We start from the raw sequence: 20,505 nt of genomic DNA, 5'->3' as shown, positions 1-20,505 counted from the left end.
CCCTTGTAAAATTTAATATTTTTACAATTTTATTACAGATTAGATTTTGTTTGGTTTCTTTGGCGTACCACCATTTTTTGTTTTCTGTAAAAAATTTAAGTATCTTTATGTAGTTTATAGGCATAAGGGTATTAAGGAAAATAATTGATCTTGACTGTGAGTGAATATGATCTACCAAAATGGTATAAAACAACCTTAAATAAACTTAAGGAAAAGTCACTCACAGATTATGCTTTATTTGGGAAAGCAGATTATGATGGAACCAAATAAGCATGGTTCACGTAAAATCTTCAGTAAACGACATTTCAGAGTGACGAATGTATTCATAATGTACATTAACCAATAGCCTTTTTAAGACCTTTATTCTTTCTACCAGGTCACTTACAAACAAAGTAACCGCTGTTTTGATAACTGGTGGCTTGAAGAAGTTCATACAGAAGCACAGCACACTGTAAAGCATATTTTCTCCCCGAGCAAGAGTTTTGTTCACCTTGAACTTTTCGCTGGTACCATGAACTGTGGACAAATCCAGAATATGCGGGCACACTACATCCTGAACGGACAGATTCTGAAGGATGAAAAAGAATTAACCTTCTATTATTTGGTAAGAATGGAAACCACTGTAGCTCTTCCTAAATGTGTAAACCCCAAAATGATTGAATTCCTATCTAAGTAATGCTTTTGTAAGATATCAGAATAAACCCTTTCTTTCTTGAAGAAAAGTTGCTTCCTAATAAAATTATTAATGCTTTCATTTCTTATTTATGCTCTGTTCTCTACAGAAACATTTAGTTTTTATGAGTTCCCATGGAAAATTATTGAATGAGAGGAAAAATCAGGAACTTAATCAACAGGAAATAAAGATTATAAACTTTGGGACATCTGATTGGATTAGTTGGTGGTTAAGCGTCTAAACTGCAACTGGTCTCAGCTCAGGTCTTGATCTCACGGTTACCAAGTTCAAGCCTCATGCTGGGCTTGCATTGCACAAGGAGCCTACTTTTTTTTTTTTTTTTCAGTGTTTCAAGAGTCATTGTTTATGCACCACACCCAGATTTTTAGGAGCCTACTTCAAAAAAAAAAAATTACTTCTGGAAAATACTCAATTTTGACAATAACTGGGGAATTGGAAATAAAAAACAATAAAGCAATAGCATTTCACACATATAAAGCTTCTAAATAGTCTACAAAGTTCATGACTAGTGCAATTGCAGGGGGAAAGGACATTGACAGGCATATTATAAGTTCGTATAGTGCTTTTGAGAGCAATAAACTTATTTGTGTCCCAAGACTAAAAATAAGATCTAAAATTGGTAGTTATTCAAGTGAGTCATTTTAAGAAGCAAAATATACGTGTAGGAAATTCTATTTAGGAACATTAACTATAAATAATATTTTTTAAAAATTCTATGAAAAAGTATTAAAAAATTGACTATAAGAATCTTAGTTTTATTTCTTCCTAGTTCTGTGATCCTGGGCAATTTATATAATCTTGTTTGTACAGACAAATGTCAATCATCTTCCCTGAATACTAGGGATGGGATTTAAATCTATTTCATGGGAATATTGTGCACATTAAATGAAATCTGAAAACCAAATTATTTTGTTCAATGCCTGGCACATAGAGAGTATCATACATTTAGTTTTTTAACGATATAGAATACCAACATATATTTTATGCATATTGCTTTGTGTATGTCTAAATTATTTGTTGAAAGAACATGTAAACTTGAAGTATTAATATTCAAGATAAATAGCAAACATTAAGTAAAATACTAAAACATTGCAAAACTTATATACCTGTTACTTATGGTGTATAACTACACATATAGGAAAATACTGAAAGAGAACTTGAGTATTGGAAACTTCAGGGTTGGCGTAGTGAGATAATTTCCTTATCTCTTTTATTTTTTTTTTAAGATTTTATTTATTTACTTGACAGACAGAGATCACAAGTAGGCAGAGAGACAGGCAGAGAGAGAGGAGGAAGCAGGCTTCCCGCTGAGCAGAGAGCCCGATGCGGGGCTTGACCCCAGGACCCCGAGATCATGACCCAAGCCAAAGGCAGAGGCTTTAACCCACTGAGCCACCCAGGCGCCCCAATTTTCTTATCTCTTTTAAATATGCTTACGTAAGCTTAACATGTGCGTGCCCTTTAAAATGATAAAGGATATATTTCTCTCCTCAGATCAAAGCAAGAGGAATCATCTCTCAATCGGGAACCCATGTGTTGTCCATTGAACAAGGAGGCAGTAAGTACTTCCAGGGTTTCCGGGATTTTTTCTCTGATATACTCAATCCTGAACATTGTTGCAAGATGGAGTTATTTTTACATCTTATATTTTACATGTACATTTTCTGGAGATGGTCACCAACCTTCTTCCATCAACCAAAGATGAGGAAGCTAATATAAAAAGATAGCATACTAGGTTCATTTTGGTCCATTTAGTATTCTTTCTTCATTTTATAGCATTTCTATATTTTAAATTTTATTCCTGAAGTAAAATATATTCATTTTATAAAACACATACAATAATTTGAAAGCACAGAAAATCACCAAAGAAAAATCTTACTGTGTAGGTCTTTGCATTTGTTTCCTATTGTTGCTGTATTAGATTGCCACCCACTTTCTGGCTTAAAACCTCGCAAATTTATCAGCTTATGTCTTTGGTCAGACGTCTCCCTAGGCTAATATCAGGGTGTCGGTAGGACTGCATGCTTTCTGGAGCTCTAAGGAATTAAATTTCTGTTTCCTTGCCTAAGGGCCTCCTGCTTTCCTCGGTTTCTGTCTTCAATGCCAGAAGTACATTATCTTCAAACTCTCTCTTGCATTGCTGCCCCCTCTTTAAAGATTTTTTTTTTATTTATTTGACAGAGAGATCACAAGTAGGCAGAGAGGGGGGCAGAGGGGGGGCGGAAGCAGGCTCCCCACTGAGCAGAAAGCCCAGATGCGGGGCTCAATCCCAGGACCCTGAGATCATGACCTGAGCTGAAGGCAGAGGCTTAACCCACTGAGCCACCCAGGCTCCCCTGCTGCCCCCTCTTTAAAGATCTCTGTGATTACATTGGGCTCACTTGGATAACCCAGGATAATCTTCGCGTCTCAAGGTCCTTAACAATACGTATTCACATTTGCCAAGTCCCTTTTACTAATAACATAACACATAGATGTTTTTGAGATTAGGCTGTCTTTTGGAGACATTACTCTATGTATCCAAACTGCCCTCTGGCCCCAAAGAGTCACATCCATCCCATATACGAAATCCATTCACCCCATTCCAACAACCCTAAAAGACTCAATCTTTTACAGCATTCACTCAAGTCCAAAAGTCTCCTGTAAGTTTCATCGACTCAAAAGGCCCAAATATCATCATCTCAATTATCTAAATTAGGTACTGGTGGGGCCTTGGGTATAATCCTTCCCAGGATGACAAAGAAATTTTGAAAGGGGCTGGGAAAATAACATTAGGTTTCAAGATACTGCTTTTTCTGCATCTTACCAGTATCTGCACGGCATTTTCATTTATGCTTGGTTCAAAACCTTTTCAGGGTGGCTCAGTGGGTTAAGCCTCTGCTTTCAGCTCAGGTCATGATCTCAGGGTCCTAGGATCGAGGCCCATCCTGGGATCTCTGCTCAGCAGGGAACCTGCTTCCCCCTGTCTTTCTGCCTGCCTCTCTGCTTACTTGTGATTTCTCTCTCTCTGTGTGTCAAATAAATAAATAAAATCTTTAAAAAAAAATTTTTTTTCAAATTTCCTTTTGAATGTCTACTGTGGCCTATGGGGGATTCATAAAATAAATAAGTTATTTAGGTTCTAAATATTGAGATTTTTCCAGAATTTTTCTTATTGATTTCTCATTTAATGCCATTATGATCATTTCTTTTAAATTTACTGAGACTTGGGGAGCCTGGGTTGCTCAGTCAGTTAAGTGTCTGACTCTTGATTTCAGCTCAGGTCATGATCTCGTGGTCATCAGATCCAGCCCCAAGTCAGCTCCACACTCAGTGCGAACGAAGTCTGCTTAAGATTTTCTCCCCCAATTCCCCTGTTCAGGCATGCTCTAAACAAATAAATAAATAAATAAATAAATAAATACCATCTTTTAAAAATTAAAAAAGATAAATTTACCGAGACACATTTTATGGCCCCAAAGATGATCTACCTTGGTAAATGTTAGCATTTCTATTCTTTTGCTCGTAAGTGAAGTGTGTTCTAAATGTCATTTAAGTCAAGTTGGTTCACAGCATTTCTATATCTTAGATCATACTTTCCTTCTGGATTTTCTTGAATCATCTACATCTCTTGGATGAAAGAATAATTAACTTTTCAAAAAAGGGTCTGTTACAAAAAGATGAGTACATTTGGTCTATTTATTGGTTACATGTCCCCAGTCTAAATCTCATAAGTAGCTTCCCTTTTTTCTATTCATTTGAATATGACAAGCTATCATTTTGCTAAGACAAAATAAAAATAAAATAAAAATTTTTTATTGACAGAGCATATTTAGAGAGATCAAAAACCTCATTTACCCAAAATGGGTCAGAATATCCAGGAAAAATGAAGAATACATGTTACAAAGATTAAAAAGTGTTTGTCTTTCGTCTTTGAAACCCCATTTTTTCTGTTAGTCCTTGGCCCAAACTGGGTACACACTACAACCTGAGGGTTTTGAAGGGGCGGGGAGGGAGGGTGGGAGGTTGAGGGAGCCAGGTGGTGAGTATTATGGAGGGCACGTATTGCATGGAGTACTGGGTGTGGTGCATAAACAATGAATTCTGTTACCCTGAAAAGAAATTTAAAAAAATAATAATAAATACTTTTAAACGAATTCATAAATGAAGGATAGAATATCTCTTTGTTTATAATTTGTGATAGCTAAACTTCATTTGAGGTTTATATATTTGAACTATCCTTCATGAAAACTGAATTTGAAGATAATATATTTTCCTGTTTTCATATAGCTCAATATTAAGACTTCTGGATAAAAAACATTAATAAAATATGCCCTCAAGATGTTACGTTACTGGGCGCCTGGGTGGCTCAGTGGGTTAAAGCCACTGCCTTCGGGTCAGGTCATGATCCCAGCGTCCTGGGATCGAGCCCCGCGTCGGGCTCTCTGCTCAGCAGGGAGCCTGCTTCCTCCCTTCTCTCTTTGCCTGCCTCTCTGCCTACTTGTGATCTGCCTGTCAAATAAATAAATAAAATCTAAAAAAAAAAAAAAAAAAAAGATGTTACGTTACTTACGTGCTCTTTGTATGGTTTTAGTACTATCATTTCAAATTATTTTATTGAAGTATAATTAACACAATGTTATATTAGTTTCAGGTGTACAATATATGACTTGACAATTCTATACATTACTCAGTGCTCACCATGAAAAATATAGGCACCACCTATCACCATACAACGTTATTACAGTATTATTGACTGTATTCCCTACCCAGTACTACTCAGCCACAAAGGAAAAAAGCATGAGATCATGCCATTTGGGACAACATGCGTGGACCTAGAGGGTATTACGCTAAATGACCTAAGTCAGAAGTTTCAAATTTATTTTGACCCTGTGATTCCTGCATATTTTCACCACAAGCTGTCCTCAAATTTTCTATACATAGAGGACTGCTACAATTTTTAAAGCGTTTTTATGTTACATAGAATTTAGGACATTTATGAGAAAATTAAGTGGGTATGTCCTATAAGCACTATGTATGTACACAGAAAGAAACCACCGAGATAAATACAGGGACCTCTCTGATAAAAATCAGAAACCCAGCTGGTTTTGTATGGTACTATTTGTACTTGTATCTCTGCAGTATTGAGAACGGCCTGAAGGTAGACCTTGGGCTGATAATTCTTTGAATTATCCTCATGCCTATGACAGGAATTGTGTTGATCTGGAGCATAAATAGAGATAATTAAATGCCTAGACGTTCTTCTCTCTTGACTTTTTTCTTTAGAGATCTTTTTTTTTTTTTTAATTTTAAAACAAAATTGTGCATTGAATGTTTTTCTCTACTTAAGCAAAGGAAATGAACAATTTTTCCTACATCCTTAAGGAAAACTGTTACTGGTTCAACATGTTGGCGTACATGCACAATGGTACACATGCACGTCTTCTCTTACTTTAGTGTGCTCCAAATGTGAGTAAGTTAAATAATTGGAAAGCCTCTTCTTTCTAAAGTTGAGAACTCTTCCCTTTTCCTAATCAATTATCTTGGACTTTCTGTATTCTCCAGGGAAAGGGGTATTTTCCTTCTCCTTTCAAGTGGACTCAGACATCGCTCCCGCAGCCCAGTTGCTGGTTTATGCCATTTTACCCAATGGAGAAATTATTGCCGATGTTGAGAAACTCACGATTGAAAACTGTTTTGCCAATAAGGTGGGTCTTTTATGCAAGCAGTTCTTTTATGCATCTCCCCTTTTGAAGCATGGAAAAGAAGGAAATTGTGTCTGTTTTTAAAACTGCTGCATAGGGTTCCTAAAACATCCTCTGATGGCCTCCAAAGGCAGACAGTGATGCCATACCCTGCCTGAGAGGGCTAGTGAAGACATCCAAAGCAGGTGGTCATAAACACAATGTTGTAAAAATTTCTTGTTTTATCTTGAAATTCATGTGGAATCCAAAATACATTCTGTTATAAAGCTTGATTTTGCAGTGTTTTGTTCCCTAAATTTTCAATTAAAAATGATGCTTCCCAAGGATGTGTCATTTTACCCCACCATACCCCCCCAACACATGTCCATGTACTATCACAGAAACCAGTAATTCACTGTGAGTTAAATTCTGATAATACGGAACAGAGATGTATGTATGTGCCCCATGTTGAGAAAAATAGCCTGGGCTCTCTAATAAAGACCACAGCAGAAATATCAAACATATTTTCAAATGGGATCTCGTATTTCCAAAGAATACACAGTTGTAATAAGAAGCCTACTGAAATATAAATAAGATTTATCCCAAGAGAATTTCATACTGTAACTATAACATTAACAATCAGATGACATTCACTGACTTTGCGTGTATTTTAAAAAATATACCTAGATGGGTGCCTGAGTGGCTCAGTGGGTTAAGCCTGTGCCATCAGCTCAGGTCATGATCTCAGGGTCCTGGGATCGAGCCCTGCATGGGGCTCTCTGCTCAGCAGGGATCCTGATTCCCGTCTTTCTCTGCCTGCCTCTCTCCCTAGTTGTGATTTCTCTCTCTGTCAAATAAACAAATAAATCTTTTTTTTTTAAGGCTAAAATATATATATATACCTAGAAAGACCCTTTAACATGGGTTTTTTGGAGATTGAAACTATGCATTTATAGCAAGTGAACATTTCTGCAAGGAAAACTATATTAGAGTATCCTTTTTAAATACTTATGATCCAAATAAATAATGATCCAAAAAATATGCAATGGATATTGATTGAATTTTCATTCCATCTTAGTAAAGAATACTATTAAATCTGGACAGGTGTCCAAGAGCATAGTTTCTGTTCTGTTTGAATGTGCTGTGTGTTACTTGTGAACCTGGGAGACATTTCTGTCTTGAACTGCTATGCCCTTCCTGCTAATTACGGGTAGTTGGTTTGTTAAACCATTTTCCATTCTAAATTCATATCCCTCTTTCTTACTTTAAAAATAACAGATTTATATGGACATTGGGGAAGGTATGGGCTATGGTGAGTGCTGTGAAGTGTGTAAACCTGGCGATTCACAGACCTGTACCCCTGCAGCTAATAATACATTATATGTTAATAAAACATAAAAAATTATAAAATTTTAAAAAATAACAGATTTAGTATACATGTTAAATACAAGATAAGGGTTTGAATTGCCTGTCCTTCTCGACCAGATATGATTATTTATTAAGGATAACATTGATTAATATGAGTAAGCAAAGACTCTCAAAGTATGTCTTAAAATTCTCTTTTGTTCTCATATCATTAAAACATTTCACACATTCTAGCGTAACCACTTCTTGATTAGCAGTATTTTCAGTTGATCATAATCCCCAATAACTCATGTGTTCATTTGAAATAGGCACTCACAAACATATGTTAGCAAACTTAAATTTTCTAAAAATAAAATCAAACATGCTTAAAGCAGAATTTTTCATAAGCAGTGTTAATTTATTGAACTCTAGAGATGAATATTTCTTCATTGTTTTGAAGATTTATTTATGTATGTATTTTGAAGGAGAAAGAGAGCGGCATGAATGAAGGGAGAGTAGAGGGAGAGAATCTTCAAAGACTCCCTGCTGAGCACAGGGGTCGCTCTCATGACCTGTGAGATCATGATCTGAGCTGAAATCAAGTATCAGACGCTTAAACGACTGAGCCACCCAGGAGCCCCTAGAGATGAATATTCTTTCATTTTGAGGGTAAATCAATTAATATTTTTCACATAGGTCTCATGATACATGAATCCAACTGTTACATTAATTCACAGATCACACAGCAGGATTATCATAATTAAATTCACCATTCCAAGTCAAATATTATTTAACTAAACATACTGACATTTCATTCCAATCCAAATCAACTTGCAGTTCAAGAACCTAGGAAGTTACCTAACACTACTACAGTATCTAAATCCTAAGTGACTTTATTTTATATAGGTCAGCTACAGCAAGGTATGTAACTTCATTAGCACACATGTTCTTATTCCCATTCAGGTTTCTGTTTCAATGTGACCAAAACCAAGTTACATTTTCACGAGTTATAGAAGGAGCAGGAAACCTGAGTCAACTGGAACCACATTTCCAGTTTATTCCAGAGAGAGTTAACCAGTAGTCCCAAGGTGTAAGCACCTCTTAAGCCTGGCCTAAAATGGATGAAGAGAAGCTGAGTGTAGAAAGAACTAGTCCTAGCCTGGGATAGAAGAGAGTGTTTGAGGCTGCAATACTTTGAAAATTTGCTGCCATAATCATATCCTCTTTCCAGGTGAATTTGAGCTTCTCTTCAGCGAAGAGCCTGCCAGCCTCACACAACAACCTGGAGGTCACAGCCAGTCCTCACTCCCTCTGTGCCCTCCGTGCGGTAGACAAGAGCGTTCTGCTGATGAAGCCCGAAGCTGAGCTCTCCCCTCAGTCAGTGAGTCCCCTTTCAGTCTCGCATGTCAGAAAATGCACACATGAGAAGACCAGTTTGAGAAAATGGAGGTTGTGACTGAGAGGACATGCTCTTCTGAGTGTCAGGCACAGTGTACTAATTTATGTGTGAGGTGAAATTAACTTCATTTCCACAGAAGACATTGCACAGACTGCTTCACGTGTCTCACCTTGCTTCGTGCTCTGTTATAATACATTCTCAGTGAGGGAGCAACGTGGCTCCCCACCGCGATCCCTGCCTAGCCCAATACCTCATGTATGAAAGATGCTCAACACATTGTCCATGAATGAATACATGAAGAATAATTCTTGAAGGCAGGTATTATTACCTTAATTTTAAGAATGAAGAAAACATAACACAGATAGATCAAGCCCCTACAGAAAGAGCAGGCCAAAAATATAACCAAAGGGTGCAATTGGATTGCAATCAAATTTCTCATTTGATGCCACCTTTAATGCACCACATTTCAAGATAGTCTGTGAAATGCCTGAGTTTTAAGATTTCCTTAAAATCTAGGCCCTTACTCACTGGTTTGAAGTATGGACAAGAAAGTTCTCATTCAAACTTGTCTATTAGAGATGCCTCTTGTACCAAAGTGCTTTCCAAAAGGCCCTGTAGTTTACTTCCATCATCCCTTTATTCATTTAACAAATATTCACTGCATCTTGACTAGAGTCTGGAGCCTGCTCCGTGAACAGGAGTTCTACTGGTGAATAATCAGATGTGGTTCTTTGATCATCTTGGACTTACAGTCTTGTGAGGTATTAGAATAAACAAGCAACAGAAACATAAACATGGAATAGTTCCAAATTTTGCTAAATACAATGAAAAGAACAAAAAATGCTAACATAAAGAAAAAAGGAGTTGGACATTTTTGAAATAGTGATTAGCAGTGTCTTCTTAGATGGTTGGGGAATGAAGGGGTAGGGGCGGGCATGTCAAAGAATGAGAGCAGCGTCCCGGAAGGTCTTGGGGTCAGGCTAAGACTGGAGTATTCTAAAAGGAAAAGGTAATGACCTAATTTGTAGTGCAGAGGGAAAAGGATGGTAGAGGCCATAAGCAAAATGGAAAGTAAGGAAACTTGTGACTAGCTCTGTTAGCCTGGAACGGAATTTGGGGTTGACAGTAGATGCTATGGTAAATCTCAAGAGTTTGTTTGTTTTTAAGATTTTATTTATTTATTTAACAGAGAGAGAGAGAAAGAGAGAGCGCTCACAAGCAAGGTAGAAGAGGCAGAGGGAGAAGCACACTCCCCACTGAGCAGGGAGTCCAATGTGGGACTCGATCCCAGGACCCCGGGATCATGACCTGAGCCCAGGGAAGTTGCTTAACCAACTGAGCCACCCAGGAGCCCCAAAGCTAAAGCATTTTAAACAGCAGAGTGACGATTCAGATTCATCTGTTAAGGAGGTGCTATTTGCTGCTGAGAGGATGAGAGCAAGAATGATAGATGAAAATGGTTAGTAGATTTTTGTAGTAGTGTAGATAAGAGACTAAGGCAGCCAGATAAGGAGGTCCGCAAGGAGGCCAGTGTTTGCTTAATGGCCCCGGGTGCTATGTGACAGAGCAGGTGGCCCCACACTAGGCTCTGAGCAAAAACTGAACTGCAGTTGATTTCCAGGATGCCTGTGCACCTATTTTTCCTCAAGCTAAAGCTGGTCCTAAAACAGTAGACTAAAACAAACAAACAAAACACTTGGTAAGAGTTAAAAACAACTTAATCCTTTTATAAAGTGGAAAAAGGAACAAGAGGCACCTGGGTGGCTCAGTGGGTTAAGCCTCTGCCTTTAGCTCAGGTCACGATCTCAGGGTCCTGGGATCGAGCCCCACATTGGGCTCTCTGCTCAGCAGGGAGCCTGCTTCCCCACCACCACCCCCCACCAGCCTCTCTGCCTGCTTGTGACCTCTGTCTGTCAAATAAATAAATAAAATCTTAAAAAAAAAAAACAACGAATAAATCAAGAATTTTACAGTGATTATTTCTGAGTGATGGGATTATGAGTGGCTTTTGTTCTCTCATCACACTTCTCTGTACTGTTCACATTTTCTGCTTTCTTTCTTTCTTAAGATTTATTTACTTATCTAAGAGAGAAAGAGTACACATGCAAGTAGGGGAGGAGAGCAGAGGGAAAGGGAGAATCTCAAGCAGGCTCATGACCCTGAGATGATCATGACCTGAGCCACCCAGGAGCCCTTGGTTTCCTTTATAAAAGAGTACATCTGGGCTGGGACACAGGAAACTTGAGTTTTATTCTTACTCAACCAAAATGGGCTCTGAGACTTGAATCGATTAATTTGATTTCTGTATGTATTAATTTCTCTTGTACAACAGGTGGATTAGGATCCATAACTTTTATGGTCTTCCCACGATTGTGTTCTTTTAATAATGTTGGCATGGGAGTATTAAAGAAACACCATGATCTTTTAAATCCCATATTGAACATTATCACACTCAAAATAAAATTAAGAAACAAAACAAGAGTTTTCCCCTTTCTTCTCTTGATTTTTCAGGTCTATAAGTTGCTGCCAGTAAAGAGTGCCTTTAGCCCTGATTATGGATATCCGCGGAATGAAGATGGTGAGCAGTGTATCGATGCAGGGGACATCATTCACAATGGGATCATGTACACACCAACGCGGATCATGGATGGCGATGACATTTACAGTGTTTTTGAGGTAATTCATCTTCCCGAATATATAACCAAAACTGAGTTTTAAGTCTTTGTTAAAATGGAGAACAAGCGGACTTCTCAGCTCTAGAATCTGATCCTGTACCCCATAAAGCAAAGCGAAGATGAACAGAGAAATACTGAACCCTCGGAGGCATGGAGGACTTTGTAGACATGTAGATGTTCAATCACCAGTTTATCTGGCCCTTTAAAGAGCAAGAGGTGAAACTTTAGGGCCCACAGCCTTAACCAAGTTAATCCCAAAGCTATTTATTACTGTCATATCCCCCTCTCAGCCTCTGTCAGAGATTCTAGTAAGTGAGAATAACCTAACATTTTCTGTCGTACCTCTGACACCCTTGGAAAGGGGAGTGAGTACCTTATGGACAGCCATTTTAGCAGCCTTTGGCACAATAAATACGTATTGAATGAATAAATGACTGAAAACGAAAAGTCTAATACTTCCATCGTCTTCAGTGCAGCAGAATTTCAGGAAAACTTGAAAGCAGCCTTTCAGGAAGAAAAGATTTACAAAACTTGGCTAATTGTGCTCTCTTTACAGGTCTGTTAGATAAAATGCTTGTTTTTGAGATTAACTGTAGCAAGACAGTGTTATGCAAGGAGAGTTTATCCAGTTTGTGAGATTAAATCTTATCACCACCGAGAGGACTAGCAACTCTCTTTAAACTTTGAAAAAAACTGGTCATTCTTCTGCCGCCAGGCAGACAGCAATTTGAATCTCCCTGTTCTGGAGCCTCCAGAATCATCACTCTGTTGGTGGCAGGGATAGAAAGAGGAAATTTTAGGTCTACTAGCCGATTGTTTCATCTTTAAACACGTATTTCTGACATCTTTCTCTCTGTTCCATGTGGCTGCCACCACGGACAGCTGTGCCTCAGTGTCCCACAATTTGCCGGTACTCTGAGCTAAGACAGCAAGTAGTATTTGCCTGTGACTAGTATTGAAGGGAAAGGTGGTTGGGACCAGGTGGACTGTAGGAGTCAGGCTATCCTGTAGGCATCTGCCTAGGTTATATTTGTTTGGGGAGAGAAAAGAATGGGAAGATAAACATCCTGTTGGGTCCCCAATGTTGGGTCCCCCAATAATGGGTCTATGGTCAAAGGAGCGAGACTGATACAAAGTGAAAATCAAGCAAAGCTTTATTTTGCACCGAGCATCTAGAATCAGACCGACCGTCAAACAGACAGGTCGGGGCCGCCCCTTACAGAAAGGATGACCCGTCCCTCCCTCACAGACTAACTCTTATAGAGCAAAGGCCATGTGGTTGAGCCTGGCCACACACAGGTGGCCAATGAGATTGCAACACACAGAGAAAGCTGCACAGTCGTGCTAGGTCATACACGGATTGCCAATTGAACTACAGTTCACCCCATAGTAGACATTTGCACTAGCCTATCACCTTGGTGAGAATTGGCCCCCAAAAGGCGGGGCCCACAATCCTTGGTAGCTAGGGAGATAGTATGAGTGCTTTACTGATTCGATGTCTCCACCTGACCCAACTCTTCCCTGCATTCGGGCTGTTCTCTCCACCTGACCTGACCCACCCATGTATTTGGGCTTTGTTATCTGGGACTGGTTTCCAGGATTTGCTTTTAAGTAAGTTCCCCTGGGGGGTGGGGGCAGGGTCAATTTAAGTTTTACTGCATAAACAATAAAATGGTTGTTCAACCGTGGTGGGGCCACTCTGGCTAAATAGGCCCTTACAATCCAAGCGTAAAATATTTAGCTTCTTGGATGCAAAAGATAGTTAAAGGGGCATCAGCTTACAGCACACAAAATTCAGAAATAGAATTCAGGAGACATGAGTTCTGATCCCAACTTCTCTTTACTAACTGGATGAACTCGACTTTCCGTGACTCTGTTTTCTTATTTGTAAAATAGCTCTGTTCCCTATTGTGTAGAATTTTCATGAGGATGAGCTCTGTGCATAAATAATAATGAAAGTGTGATAGTGTAGGGAAGGAAAAATTCTTCCTCTACCCTCCTTCAGGGTCTTCCTGCTGAACTAAGAATTACATTTACATGCGACAGATTAACTGGAGATTAAAAAAAAAAAAAGAAAACAACCAGTTTCATTATGTGCTCATGAAGAATGAAACCGAGGCCTAGAGAAATGAAGAAGCCCCGGTTCATATACTTTTTAGACAAAGACACAATCCATTTGTGAGAAATTGACAGGATAAGGAAAACAGAGGTTTGAGAGCTTTAGGATTCTAAATGGAATCTGGCTTGAGGTCACAGATAGGAAAACAAAAACAACAGCACTTTCTTGGCTTTAAAGTTTCTATCTCTGGTGATAAGGATTTTTTTTTCATTCTTAGTACAGGGAGTGTACCTCTCACGTGGGAGACGTGTTTCCTGCTGTGAGAGGTACAGAGAAGGGACTGAGTGTCCTTGTACCAGCTGTCCCCCAAATAATTTCAACTCAAAATAATCAAACACCATGTGGGATATCTTGGGGCACACTGCCCTTGGCCCCTACAGTCCAAATGTAGGACAATATTCCACTCTCAAGATTGGTTTCCCAGTGTGCTTTCATAATTCATTTTCATCCAGTCCGCAGGATTAAATATTTTTACCAACTCAAAAATCCGCAAGCCGCATTTCTGTCAGCCGCATTTGCCATATCCAGGAATGCCTATGACCTATCCAGAAGGTAAAGATGAGATTTACTTGCCTGCTAGGATAATGGGGGGGAGGGGGGATGATGTTTTTCCGAATATAAATGTTGTGACTCTGAAGCAACTTCTTGGTAAGTTTTCTCCAAATAACTCCCCCCCCCAAAAAATATGATTTTTAAAGCAATGATTGTTCTTTTTCTCTCTCTGAAATCAAAATTGACTGTCTTTTTGTCCCAGCCTTCAATAATCTTGCTATTTCAAATCCTTCTTAGCCAGGGTGGTTTCAACACCTACATTGGTCAGAGTAAGAGAGACTGTACCACAGTACAACAAACCCCCACATCTCAGTGACTAAGCCTATGACAGTTTTATTTTCTGCTCACACAAAACTGCTTTTTGAGTCCAGTGGCTCTCCGGAGCATCTCGTTACCAATCAGTGAGTCTGGGATACCCATTCGGGTTTCACCTATGACTCCATCGCCAATGTGACATTTAAGGTCATTACCACAGGAAAGGAGTTGGTTTCCACATGACCTTTTTTGGCCAGCTGTGGAAGTGGCATATATCACGTCTTCCCTTATGGCAAGGGAGGCTGAACAATGTGAAGGATCCTAAGGACATTTATTGTCCGTGTCATATTCTTTTATAAAAATCAAAGAGGTTTTGTTGTATTGGACAAAATGGAATAATCCAACTTCCAGCAGATATATCACTAGTTTCCTTGTGGGTTTCAAGTATATCTGGAAATGAGGGAAAGTTGAAAAGATTCTGAGTATTCTTTTCGATTGTTGTCAGGCCTAGAGAAATTTCTCACTGCATGTTTGGATATCTACTAATCCTACTTCTTAATGAGAAATGGGCTGGTATACAGTGTTTCTTACAAATAAACATACTTTAGTACAGTAGAAATACTTTAATAGAGTAGGAGTTATTTACCTAAGAAGACAAAGAATAAAGTTCTAGTTGACAACAGGGGAGTAACTAAGAATACTCCCTCAACAGAAAGAAAATTCTGTGTAAAAAAAAAAAAAGAAAGAAAGAAAGAAAGAAAGAAAGAAAGAAAGAAAGAAAGAAAGAAAATTCTGTGTACAGAAAAAAAGAGCACTGTGCTGAAAGCAATGGGACATGTTCTTGTCACATTCCTGCGTGGTAGGGCATATGGAGCTTTGAAAATTCACAGACTCATTTAAACTTCCAAAGACTCAATTTCTTCCCATCCAAAACCAGAGTGACAACATCAAAGTTACTGAGCATATGTTTGGGCATAAAAGAAGAAAATAGAATTATGATTCCATGAATAGTATGTTTTTAAAAAAAAATAATTTGAAAGCACTATTAACATTATTTCCATATCCGTCTTAATACCAAGTGTGTATTTTCTTTCCAGTCCTAAGAGAAAAACATATTCATAGAATGATGCAGAAAACCTGAAAACAGAGTTCCATCATTACACTGCTTTTTTTGAAAAGGTCTGTTTATTTGCAAGAGAGAGAGAGAGAGAGAGAGAGAAAGGTCTCACTGGAGCAGGGGGAGGGATAGTAGGGGAGGGAGAAGCAGACTCTCCACTGAGCATGAAGCCCAACACAGCTGGATCTCACAACCCTGAGATCACAAACTGAGCATAATGATAACCAAGAGTTGGACACTTAACCAATTCGCCACCACCAGAGGCCCCATCATTGCATTATTTTTTTTAAATTTTTTTATTTATTTTTTATTTATTTTCAGCATAACAGTATTCATTGTTTTTTCACCACACCCAGTGCTCCATGCAATCTGTGCCCTCCCTAATACCCACCACCTGGTTCCCCCAAACTCCCACCCCCCGCCCCTTCAAAACCCCCAGATTGTTTTTCAGAGTCTGTAGTCTCTCATGGTTCACCTCCCCCTCCAATTTCCCTCAACTCCCTTCTCCTCTCCATCTACCCTTGTCCTCTATATTATTTGTTATGCTCCACAAATAAGTGAAACCATATGATACTTGACTCTCTCTGCTTGACTTATTTCACTCAGCATAATCTCTTCGAGTCCTCTCCATGTTTCTACAAAAGTTGGGTATTCGTCCTTTCTGATGGAGGCATAATACTCCATAGTGTATATGGACCACATCTTCCTTATCCATTCATCCGTTGAAGGGCATCTTGGTTCTTTCCACAGTTTGGCGACCATGGCCATTGCTGCTATAAACATTGGGGTAGAGATGGCCCTTCTTTTCACTACATCTGTATCTTTGGGGTAAATACCCAGTAGTGCAATTGCAGGGTCATATTTTTATAGCTCTATTTTTAATTTCTTAAGGAATCTCCACACTGTTCTCCAAAGTGGCTGCACCAGTTTGCATTCCCACCAACAGCGTAAGAGGGTTCCCCTTTCTCCACATCCTCTCCAACACACGTTGTTTCCTGTCTGGCTAATTTTGGCCATTCTAACTGGAGTAAGGTGATATCTCAATGTGGTTTTGATTTGAATCTCCCTGATGGCTAGTGATGATGAACATTTTTTCATGTGTCTGGTAGCCATTTGTATGTCTTCATTGGAGAAGTGTCTGTTCATATCTTCTGCCCATTTTTTAATATGATTGTCTGTTTTGTGTGTGTTGAGTTTGAGGAGTTCTTTATAGATCCTGGATATCAACCTTTTGTCTGTACTGTCATTTGCAAATATCTTCTCCCATTCCGTGGGTTGCCTCTTTGTTTTGTTGACTGTTTCTTTTGCTGTGCAGAAGCTTTTGATCTTGATGAAGTCCCAAAAGTTCATTTTCACTTTTGTTTCCTTCACCTTTGGAGACATATCTTGAAAGAAGTTGCTGTGGCTGATATCAAAGAGGTTACTGCCTATGTTCTCCTCGAGGATTCTGATGGATTCCTGTCTCACACTGAGGTCTTTTATCCATTTTGAGTTTATTTTTGTGTACGGTGTAAGAGAATGGTCGAGTTTCATTCTTCTACATATGGCTGTCCAGTTTTCCCAACACCATTTATTGAAGAGACTGTCTTTTTTCCACTGGATATTTTTTCCTGTTTTGTCGAAGATTATTTGACCATAAAGTTGAGGGTCCATATCTGGGCTCTCTACTCTGTTCCACTGGTCCATGTGTCTGTTTTTATGCCAGTACCATGCTGTCTTGGTGATCGCAGCTTTGTAGTAAAGCTTGAAATCAGGTAACATGATGCCACCAGTTTTATTTTTGTTTTTCAACACTTCCTTAGCAATTCAGGGTCTCTTCTGATTCCATACAAATTTTAGGATTATTTGCTCCAGCTCTTTGAAAAATACTGGTGGAATTTTGATCAGAATGGCATTAAAAGTATAGATTGCTCTGGGCAGTATAGACATTTTAACAGTGTTTATTCTTCCGATCCAAGAGCATGGAATGGTCTTCCATCTTTTTGTGTCTTCTTCAATTTCTTTTAGGAGTGTTCTGTAGTTCCTCGAGTACAGATCTTTAACCTCTTTGGTTAGGTTTATTCCGAGGTATCTTATGGTTCTTGGTGCTATAGTAAATGGAATCGATTCTCTAATTTGCCTTTCTGTACTTTCATTATTAGTGTATAAGAAAGCCACTGATTTCTGGACATTGACTTTGTATCCTGCCACATTACTGAATTGCTGTATGAGTTCTAGTAGTTTGGGGGTGGAGTCTTTCGGGTTTTCCATATAAAGAATCATGTCATCTGTGAAGAGAGAGAGTTTGACTTCTTCCTTGCCAATTTGGATACCTTTTATTTCTCTTTGTTGTCTGATTGCTGTTGCTAGGACTTCTAATACAATGTTGAACAAGAGTGGTGAGAGCGGGCATCCTTGTCGTGTTCCTGATCTCAACAGGAAGGCTGCAGGCTTTTTCCCATTGAGGATGATATTTGCTGTGGGTCTTTCATAGATAGATTTGATGAGGGTCAGGAATGTTCCCTCTATCCCTATACTTTGAAGCGTTTTAATCAGGAACGGATACTGGATTTTGTCAAAAGCTTTTTCTTCATCAATTGAGAGGATCATGTGGTTCTTCTCTCTTCTCTTATTGATTTGTTCTATCACATTGATTGATTTGCAAATGTTGAACCATCCTTGTAACCCAGGGATGAATCCCACCTGGTCATGGTGGATAATCTTTTTAATGTGCTATTGGATCCTGTTTGCTAGGATCTTGTTGAGAATCTTGGCATCCATATTCATCAGTGATATTGGTCTGAAATTCTCCTTTTTGGTAGGGTCTTTGCCTGGTTTGGGGATCAGGGTAATGCTGGCTTCATAAAAAGAGTCTGGAAGTTTTCCTTCTGTTTCAATTTTTTGAAACAGCTTCAGGAGAATAGGTGTTATTTCTTCTTTGAAAGTTTGATAGAATTCCCCAGGGAATCTGTCGGGTCCTGGGCTCTTGTTTTTTGGGAGGTTTTTGATCACTGCTTCAATCTCGTTACTAGATATCAGTCTATTCAGGTTGTCAATTTCTTCCTGGTTCAATTTTGGGAGTTTATAGTTTTCCAGGAATGCATCCATTTCATCTAGGTTGTTTAGCTTATTGGCATATAACTGTTGATAATAACTTCTGATGATTGTTTCTCCTTCCTTGGTGTTAGTTGTGATCTCTCCCTTTTCATTCATAATTTTATTAATTTGGGCTTTCTCTCTTTTCTTTTGGATTAGTGTGGCCAATGGTTTATTGATCTTATTGATTCTTTCAAAAAACCAGCTTCTAGTTTCATTGATACGTTCTACTGTATCTCTGGTTTCTACCTCATTGATCTCTGCTCTAATCTTGATTATTTCCCTTCTTACGTGTGGGGTGGTTTGATTTGTTGTTGATTCTCCAGTTCTTTAAGGTGTAGAGACAGCTGGTGTATTCTGGATTTTTCAATTTTTTTGAGGGAGGCTTGGATGGCTATGTATTTCCCCCTTAGGACCGCCTTTGCTGTATCCCATAGGTTTTGGAGTGAAGTGTCTTCATTCTCATTGGTTTCCATAAATTGTTTAAGTTCTTCTTTGATCTCCTGGTTGATCCAAGCATTCTTAAGCAAGGTGGTCTTTAGCTTCCAGGTGTTTGAGTTCCTTCTGAACTTTTCCTTGTGATTGAGCTCCAGTTTCAAAGCATTGTGATCTGAGAATATGCAGGGAATAATCTCAGTCTTTTGGTATCGGTTGAGCCCTGATTTGTGACCCAGTATGTGGTCTATTCTGGAGAAGGTTCCATGTGCACTTGAGAAGAATGAGTATTCTGTTGTTTTAGGGTGGAATGTTCTGTATATATCTATGAGGTCCATCTGGTCCAATGTGTCATTCAATGCTCTTATTTCTTTATGGATTTTCTGCTTTGATGATCTGTCTATTTCTGAGAGAGGCGTATTAAGATCTCCTACTATTAATGTATTCATATCAATATGACTCTTTATCTTGATTAATAGTTTTCTTATGTAATTGGCTGCTCCCATATTGGGGGCGTAGATATTTACAATTGTTAGATCATCTTGGTGGATAGTCCCTTTAAGAATTATATAATGTCCTTCTGTATCTCTGACTACCGTCTTTAGTTTAAAATCTAATTTATCTGATATGAGAATCGCTACCCTGGCCTTCTTTTGAGGCCCATTGGCATGAAAGATGTTTCTCCATCCCTTCACTTTCAGTCTGGGTGTATCTCTAGGTTCAAAATGGGTCTCTTGTAGACAACATATGGATGGGTCCTGTCGTTTTATCCAATCTGCAACCCTGTGTCGTTTTATGGGCGCATTTAGGCCATTCACATTGAGAGTGATTATTGAGAGATACGTTTTTATTGACATTGTGTTATCTTTGACGTCTTTCTTTCTGTCGATTGTCTCTATATTTCTGTTCAATGCTATTCTTAGGGTTTTTCCTCTTTTATAGAACCCCCCTTAATATTTCCTGCAGTGTCGGCTTGGTGGTTGCATAGTCTTTTAAGCCTTGCCGGTCTTGGAAACTCTTTATCTCTCCATCCATTTTGAATGTCAGTCTTGCTGGATAAAGTATTCTTGGCTGCATGTTCTTCTCATTTAGTGCCCTGAATATATCTTGCCAGCCCTTTCTGGCTTGCCAGGTCTCTGTGGACAGGTCTGACGTTATTCTGATGGGCTTTCCTCTG

At 38.8% G+C, this 20,505-nt stretch overlaps 1 protein-coding gene across 3 annotated transcripts in view; it reads left to right on the top strand.

The window, feature by feature from the left end:
• LOC308348453 (pregnancy zone protein-like) overlaps positions 1-20,505 on the top strand; it is a 51,820-nt gene that overhangs the window by 14,375 nt on the left and 16,940 nt on the right. For all 3 annotated transcript variants that reach the window (XM_080812511.1, XM_080812510.1, XM_080812509.1), the window contains exons 12-17: positions 377-604; positions 2,189-2,252; positions 6,239-6,381; positions 8,933-9,082; positions 11,612-11,776; positions 14,347-14,446. In XM_080812511.1, coding sequence (XP_080668637.1) covers positions 377-604; positions 2,189-2,252; positions 6,239-6,381; positions 8,933-9,082; positions 11,612-11,776; positions 14,347-14,446 — 850 coding nt within the window. The remainder of the gene's footprint in view (positions 1-376; positions 605-2,188; positions 2,253-6,238; positions 6,382-8,932; positions 9,083-11,611; positions 11,777-14,346; positions 14,447-20,505) is intronic.

This window comes from Martes martes (assembly GCF_963455335.1).
Source record: "Martes martes genome assembly, chromosome: 8".
NCBI lineage: Eukaryota > Metazoa > Chordata > Mammalia > Carnivora > Mustelidae > Martes > Martes martes.
The sequence above is the reverse complement of the archived record's forward strand: the minus strand, read 5'-3'. Positions and strand labels throughout refer to the sequence as shown.